This window comes from Tursiops truncatus, chromosome 19, assembly GCF_011762595.2.
Source record: "Tursiops truncatus isolate mTurTru1 chromosome 19, mTurTru1.mat.Y, whole genome shotgun sequence".
Taxonomy (NCBI): Eukaryota; Metazoa; Chordata; class Mammalia; order Artiodactyla; family Delphinidae; genus Tursiops; species Tursiops truncatus.
Genome location: NC_047052.1, coordinates 45644386 through 45652482, shown reverse-complemented (window position 1 = coordinate 45652482; position 8097 = coordinate 45644386). Strand labels below are relative to the sequence as shown.

Sequence of the window (8097 nt, the reverse complement as noted above, 5' to 3'; positions counted from 1 at the left end):
GCCACTGCGCCACCAGGGAAGTCCCAATGGTATTTTTTTACTGACTGAATCTTTATAACAAATGTGTTACTTCGATAATCAGAAAACATATGTACAAATAAATATATGTAACATTTCTACTCATTGGAAAAATTGTTCCAGATCTGGGGTGATGGAAGACAGGTGGGTGGTGAAATTATAGGTGGGTTTTTAGCTTTATCCAATGACCTTGCCTTGCTAATTTTATCAGGAAAAGTAGTAGATTTTATTTTTAAAGCAAAACAAAGAGACTGAGACACATGGAGACAGAGAGACACAGGCCTGAATGTTTGCTAGAAAAAGGAATGAAGGACAGATGGAGTTATCGACAGAGACAAAAACAGGACCAGAGAGACAGAGACAAAAGAGGAGGCAAACAGAGAGGGAAGAAAGAGAAACAGAATGAAATGGGGACAGAAATGGAGAGAGAGAAGGAGGCACTGAATCAGATATTTAGGGGTAGTTGTGGCTTGGAGATCAGGCTTTGGAGCTGGATTGAGTGTTGGTTCAAATTCTGCCGCTGCCAATCACTGACTGTGTGTCTTGGAAAAGTTCCTTCACTTTACTGTGCCTCGGTCATCCCATCTATACATCGGAGGTGGAACAATTCTTGCAGTGTCATTTTTTGAGCATTAAATGAGACATGTACATATCAGTTACTTAGAACAGGGCCCAGTAAGACCAAGCACTGTATAAGGGTTGGTTGTTATTATAGAACAGAGATAAGGACACCCAGGGTGATGAAAAGAAAGTGAGAGGATACAGAAAGGGACAGAGACCAGAACTGGTGGCAGAGAGCTGGGGCAGAGTCATCGCTGGCACTGGCCCACAGGTGGGTAAAGTCCTCAAACCCCTGCCTGCAACCCTCTGGGCTAGTCAATGGCCAGCAATGACGTTGGGAAAGCTTACCCTGCACGGGGAAGCCCGCTTGCTCACCATTCTCAGCTGGGCACTTAAAAGCCACCACGGAGGGTGCAGGCACCGCTGTCCCAGGTGGACACCACTCTGGACACCACCCAGAGGACAGTGGAAGGCAGGCCCTGCTGCGGCACCAGGCTCCAGAGACACATTGTAGCTGAGGAGGGAGAGGAGAGAGGCTGAGGGTAGGAGGGGGCCCATCCTGTCTCTTCCCCTGCGTGTGTCCACAGCCCACGCTCTGAGCGTCAGTCCCTCTGCAAGTCTAACCACAGGCAGGGGCTTGGACTCGGGGCCTTCTCCTTGAGCTCGCTGACGTCCGTCGCGTCCTGCAGGAGCAGAGATGGGGCCGAGTGGCGCAGCCGCGGTGGCCGTGGGGCTGTGGGTCTTGGTGACGGTGGGCGTGGCAGCGGACCCCGAAGTGGTGGAGCCTCCGCGCCGCTTCCTCTCACACTACCGCTCCCTGGACCCCCGGGCGCTGCTGGCCATCAAGGCACTGAGGGACCGCTATGTGAGTGATGCTCAGACGCCCCCGCCCCCTGGACCGCGGGCTCACCGGGCTCGGAGACACCAGACTTTGTCCCGAGGGGCCCTCGCGTCCTAGCGTCCAGCAGGCACATCTCAGATTTCAGGGTCCAGAATTGTGACCACGACCTCTTCCCGGAGGCCCGGGTGGTCAGCTCATGCCCGGCCTTGGTGCGGGTCACAGAGGGGCGCCCCCTCCAGGCGGACTCGGCTCCACATCGGGGCACAGGCTCCGCACGGGGAGCGCGGGTACCTTTCAGCCCCGCTCAGCCATCGGCGCGCTGCCTGGTTCGGGACACGATAAGCACAACCGTCCCGGCCAGTCCCCAGCCACGTCCAGGAATCTCCGACGTCCCAGTGCTTCAGGGGCCCTTGCCAGGAGACTCCGCGTCACCCCAGCCCTTGCCCCGCAGGAAGAAGAGACGCTGAGCTGGAGGCCGCGCAACTGCTCGTTCCGCCGGAGGAGGGACCCTCCGCGGCCTTCCGTGAGGCCCGAGGGCGGCGGGCGGGGTGCGGGCGGGGTGGGGAGCGCGGGCTGGTGCGCGGCCCCGTTTAACTCCCGCCCGGTGCCCGCAGTCCCGTGCGCTGCTCCGCCAGGTGGCCCGCGGCCTCGCCGACGCCCAAGAGGTGCTGAGCAGCCTGCCGAGCCCCGAGCTGTTCCCCGGCGTCGGCCCGACCCTGGAGCTGCTGGCGGCCGCGGGGCGGGACGTGGCGGCCTGCGTGAGTGCGCCGCGCCCTGGCCCCGCACACTTCCCGGCTCGCTCTGCGCCCCTGGTCTCGAGGCCAGGCCCCTGACAGCGAATCTGTCCCATGAGGCCAGAAACGGGCGCAGACACGATTCACGTCCTCTCGGTGTCCCCAAATCCGGGCTTTGGTCTGCGGCTGGGAGGGGAAGCGGGGTGGGGGGGGGGGGACTTGGTTCCCCGCCGCCTTCATTAACCTCCTGTTCTCCCTCCAGCTCGAGTTGGTCCGGCCAGGCTCCCGGAGGAAGTCCCTGCGGAGGCCCAGGAGGCGTCCCCAAACTCGCACAGCTGTGAGTGGAGCAGGCGGGAAAGCGGCTAGACGGGAGCCCGGCTTGGAGCCGTGAGGGTCTGGAGAGGGGTCTCTCGGGGAAGGAGATCCCTGACTCAGCCCCACTCCACCTCCTTCCCGGGCTGCAGGGCTCGCCTCGATGCCACGAAGCCACCGTCATCTTCAACCTCCTGCGCCTGCTCGCGTGGGACCTGCGGCTGGTGGCGCACTCGGGTCCTTGTCTGTGATCCCGCCGCGGCTCCGCCTGGGACCCGAAAGTCTGGGGGCGCCTGGCTGCGGACGCCGCCCTCCTCCGTGGCCCCATCGGACCAGGCGGGTCTCTCAGCCTGGACCCGCCGGCGCTGGTGCCAGAGGCGCCCTTTTCCCAAAGACCACAACGAGTTCCCCCGGAAGCAGCGATATTTCCGCGGGATGCGTTGCCCTAAGATCTTCCAGGGCCCGGGCTGGCAGGAAAAGACTGGAGTCCGTGTCCGCCTTGGTCGCTGACCACCACGTACCATGGACCAGTTTCTACTTCTGCGGTTACAGGAACAGCCCTGTCTCATGACAGGTCCCAGCCCTGCTTTGAACCTTCAGTGCCCGCTTTGCGATTCCATGAATATGTGACTCTTGGACGTGCCCGCTGGGGAAGTCTCTTTCCCTGAGGGACTGGGTAGTGAAAGGGCCAAAAGTCCTCTGGATAAGTAGTTTTTTGAATTCCATTACTTAGGTGTGTTTTGTGTTTATGAAGTTTCTGTGTGTATTTGCCGTTCTGTCTTCTGCTGTTAATTTATTGCGAATTATTAACTATTTTTGCATTTCTTTGGGTTGTTTATTCCGTGATCATTTTGAGGGGGGCTGCTCAGCACAAAATGCTGAGACAGGGAAATCAGGTGACCTGAGTTTCAGGTCTGCCCCTGCCCCTTAAGTGTTGCGTGTCTGGGCAAATTACTTCTCTCTGAGCCTCAGTTTACTCATTTATGCCATGACATTGTTACACTTCCCTTGCAGTGAGTACTATACGTTGAAATAATGTTTCTGAAGCTTCCAGCTGAAGCCACAGAATGGCCTTAATAATTGGTCTCCATTAAATAATCACACACGTAAATGCAGAACAATTGCACTTTTAAAATCTGTCTGCATCTGTGGATGGGCAATCTTCGTGGCCAACTGCAAAGGCTGTTTGCCAAGGTCACACAGCTAGAGAGGGTCAGAGCCAGGTTTGAGCCCCAGAGTCTAGCTCCAGCTCCCATGCTCCTAACCACTCCCCTGAACTTCCTTTCTAAGAGAAACAGTATGATGTTGAGGGATTTTGAGATAATTTGTCAATTTTCAGGATTCACAGTTGTTGCAATGTGTCCTCCCCCGATGTAAGGCCGATGCAATTAATAGAAACTGACCATAAAGAACACTGGTAGGTGACTCGGGCACATCCCTGCTGTTGCTTTTATTTTTTTTATTATTATTATTATTATTTTTTGCTGTACGCGGGCCTCTCACTGTTGTGGCCTCTCCCGTTGCGGAGCACAGGCTCCGGACGCGCAGGCTCAGCAGCCATGGCTCACGGGCCCAGCCGCTCCGCGGCATGTGGGATCTTCCCGGACCAGGGCACGAACCCGTGTCCCCTGCATCGGCAGGCAGACTCTCAACCACTGCACCACCAGGGAAGCCCTGTTGCTTTTATTTTTAAAAAACATGTTTATTTATTTTGGCTGCTCTGGGTCTGAGTTGCGGCATGCATGCAGGACCTAGTTCCTCTACCATGGATGGAGCCCGGGCCCCCTGCACAGAGTCTTACCCACTGGACCCCCAGGGAGGTCCACCTGCTGTTACAGGTGAACCTATCTGCAGGGCAGGAGTAGAGACGTGGACATAGAGAATGGACATGTGGACAGAGTGGGGCCAGGGGAGGGTGGGACGAAGTGGGAGGGTAGGGCTGACATATATACACTACCATGCGTAAAATAGCTAGCTAGTGGGAACCTGCTGTAAAGCACAGGAAGCTCAGCTCAGTGCTCTGTGACGACCTAGAGGGGTGGGATGGGGGCGTGGGAATGAGGTCCAGGACGGAGGGCATATAGGCATACATATGGCTGATTCACTTCATTGTACGGCAGAAACTAATACAACGTTGTAAAGCAATTATACTCCAATAAAAAAATTTCTAAAAAACATTACGTATCAGAGCTCAAGGACATTCCCAAATGAGGACTTTGGTCCACCCTCTCCCCGGAATTATGAATGAGGGAAAGAGGGGGTGGGAGTAATAGTCAAAAGGACTCCACACCTTCTGTTCGAGACGTCCATTACCTCCAAGTCAGGAGATGTAGCTACGCTGGGGCCGTTGAGTGTAGTGGTTACTCTCTGGTGTCAGACAGAACTCTGTTAATATCCTGCCCTCACCACTTGTTTGCTGTATGACCTTGGAGAAGTCTCTTACCTCCTCTGAGTCCCTGCAGTGTCCTCTGTATTTGCAATGTAGGCAAAGCACAGGATGTCCTTGGTGCTACCATGAGTATTCAGTAGCACGTTGCGAGGGAATTCCCTGCCATTCGAGTGGTCAGGACGCCGCGCTTTCACTGCCAGGGCCCGGTTCAATCCCTGCTCGGGGAACTGAGATCCTGCAGGCAGCGCGGCCCAAAACAACAACAACAACAACAAAGAAAACAAACCATATTGTGGCAGGGCCTCTGTGAACAGGGTGAGATGTACAGGCTCCCAGAAGGAGGGGCGTGTCTCTGTTTCTCTTTTTCACTGACTGTTCCCTTTTCCTGGAAGGCTCCCCCTCAGATCTCCACAGAGCTCCCTCCCTCACTTCCTTTAGGTCTTCCCTCAAATGTCATTTCATGACCTTATTAAATACAGATTTCCTCTCGCACTCTGCTCTCGTCCCTGCTTCACTTCTTTCATTTTCCGTTATCTGACTTGACCTAACGTAATACATACCACATGCCTCATCCCCGTGTCCCAGACAGGTACTACCTTGTTCCTCTCTCCAGTAAAAAGCCCCATGAAGGATTGTTTCATGTCTTTTCTTTTTTCAGTGCTTTCTTCCTGGCACCTTGAGCAGGGTCTGACCCAAAGCGGGGGTGGGAGGGCAAATAGGTACTTGGTGAATGAATGAAGGCATTTTTCTCAACCCCACCTGATTTCCCTGAAGTACTGGTCACAGCTCAATTTCATAGCACATCCTCCTATTCCTGGGTCCTTGTGCGCCTGACAGTCAGAGAGCAGGTCGGTGCAGGCTCCCATGCTGTCTCTATAGGTACCAGGTGGGGAAGGGTGGGGAGCAGCTGGTGTCCTCTCTGAATTCGCGAGTGTTTTGCCTTTCTCACTCTCCCTCCCACCCGCAGCAGCACCCCTGGACCTTCTGCCGTCTCCTAGACAGCCTCCCTCTTGGAAGTTCCAGGCTCTTCATGGCAACACCTCCTACAGGTGCCTTTTGCCTCTACTCCCTGTACTGGGGACTCTGCCAAAAAGGAAGTCCCTCTGTCCCCTCCCCACCGCAGTCCTAGATCAGCCTGGGCACCGGCGCAGGAGACCCGCCGTGTGGGGCTGAAGCTGCCCCAGCCCTGATTTTGACTTCCTTACTCACTTTCTTGGAGGTGAAATGGGACATGAATCCATGTCAGTTTCTCTTTCCCTGAGCAGCTCACAGGGCTCACAGGCCCCGCCCCGCTCTGGGCTTTCCCAGCGCTCGGCTCCCCTGTTGCCAGTGTCAGCCTCTAGCTGTGTTTTCACTTTTCCTACATCAGCTGGGATTGCCCAGCTGCACAGGCTAAAAGCTGCGCCATGGAACTCAGGCAGGAATTACACCTGAGACGGAGCTGGAAGTTCAGAGACAAGGACAGAGCAGCGAGCTGAGATCCAGAGGAGGAGGCTGAAGTCAGAGACGCCGGACGAGACTGAGAGACCCCAGGCGGCAGCCTCAGAGCAGACACTTGATCCCCATCTGCTGCAGAGACCAGAGAGCAGGAATGAAGCTGGGTCAGCCCCTACATCATTGTCTGGGACCCTCGCCTCCCCAGAGCCTCCCCCTCCCCGCCGCGACGCCCTCCCTCCCCTCACCTTCTGTCCTTCCTTAACACAGACGTGGCCCCCGGCTGCAGGCTGCTGCTGGTGCTGATGACTGTGGCGCCGAGCGGGACAGGAGCGGTTCCTGTGCCCTCACCCCTCGGGGCCCTCCCAGGTGCAAGGGGCTGCCACATGGCTCAGTTCAAGTCTCTGTCCCCACAAGAGCTGCAGGCCTTCAAGAGGGCCAAGGATGCCTTTGTGAGTCTCTCCCGACCCCTCCTGCAGTGGGCGACCCTCCACCCCTCCCTCTGTGCGCTCCCAGGCTACCTGGGCTGAAGGTGGGCCTGCCCTCCCCGCACTGGGCTGACCTCCACCCTCCCCGCGGTGGGCGATCTCCTGTCCTCCTGCGGTGGACCTGCCTCTGCGGTCCTTCTGGAAGTCAACCTCCCGTCCTCCTGTTGTTGGCCATCCTCCAGTCTCCCTGGGGTCTTCCCTCTGTCCCTCCCCCCATGGGCTGACCTTGCCCTTGCTCTCCAGGAAGAGTCGCTCTTGCAGAAGGACTGGAACTGCAGCTCCCGCCTCTTCCCCAGGACCCGGGACCTGAGGCAGCTGCAGGTGAGTTGGGAGAGTCAGGCCCGCCTGCCCTCACCTGCTCGCCCTGCTCCCGCTCTGCAGGTGGCCCCTCACCTCCTCCTTCCCTCACGTCCTTCTCTCCCTGCCCTCCCCACCCGTCCCCTGACCCCTTCCCCTCAGCCAACCACATCGGCTCTCAGCTGACCCCGACTTTCACCTTCTACTGTCCCTTCCTCTGTCCCCCTCACCTGTGCCTCCTCGCCTGTTCTCTCTCACGTGCAACTCTCACCTGTCTTCTGTCTCCTCCTCAGGTGTGGGAGCGCCCCGTGGCCTTGGAGGCGGAGCTGGCCCTGACACTGAATGTCCTGGAGGCCACGGCTAACTCATCCCTGGATCACATCCTGGACCAGCCCCTTCACACGCTGCACCACATCCACTCCAAGCTCCAGGCCTGTGTGAGCGCTCGGGGCACCCGGGCCGCGTCTGGGCTCTGGCCACCTGTACGTGCCCCTCCGTCCCAGGCCCTGCCTCACACCCTCAACACCACCCTCCTCTGCCCACAGGTCCCAGCTCGGCCCACAGCAGGCCCCAGGCCCCGGGGCCGCCTCCACCACTGGCTGCACCGGCTCCAGGAGGCCCCGAAGAAGGTGAGTGACCGGGGAGGGGAAACCGATGGCTGGGCTCAGCTGGGAGCCCAGACGTGGGAGCTACTGAGCCATCCCCCTCTGTCCCCAGGAATCCCGGGACTGCCTCGAAGCCTCTGTCGTGTTCAACCTCTTCCGCCTCCTCACCCGGGACCTGAAATGTGTTGCCAGTGGAGACCAGTGTGTCTGACCCCAGAGACCCACCTGTCTCAGCATCTTATTTATTTTTTTTAAATTTAATTAATTAATTTATTTCTAGCTGCATTGGGTCTTTGTTGCTCTGCACGGGCTTTCTCCAGTTGCGGCAAGCACGGGGTACTCTTCATTGCGGTTCATGGGCTTCTCATTGCGGTGGCTTCTCTTGTTGCAGATCGCTGGCTCTAGGCGTGTGGGCGTC

The 8097-nt window shown here is 57.4% G+C and overlaps 2 protein-coding genes across 2 annotated transcripts; both read left to right on the top strand.

Moving 5' to 3' along the window:
* The first annotated feature begins 1276 nt into the window (after positions 1–1276).
* LOC117308966 (interferon lambda-4-like) lies at positions 1277–2717 on the top strand. Its single transcript, XM_033844208.1, has 5 exons — positions 1277–1444; positions 1872–1943; positions 2035–2178; positions 2417–2491; positions 2619–2717. Exons 1-5 carry the CDS (start codon positions 1277–1279, stop codon positions 2715–2717), a joined length of 558 nt encoding a protein of 185 aa, XP_033700099.1.
* Positions 2718–2988: 271 nt separating this feature from the next.
* Positions 2989–7890, top strand: LOC101327366 (interferon lambda-3). Its single transcript, XM_073796821.1, has 7 exons — positions 2989–3040; positions 5823–5904; positions 6498–6741; positions 7021–7098; positions 7368–7511; positions 7620–7703; positions 7792–7890. The coding sequence occupies exons 1-7, from the start codon at positions 2989–2991 to the stop codon at positions 7888–7890; spliced, it is 783 nt and encodes a 260-aa protein (XP_073652922.1).
* Positions 7891–8097: the final 207 nt, after the last annotated feature.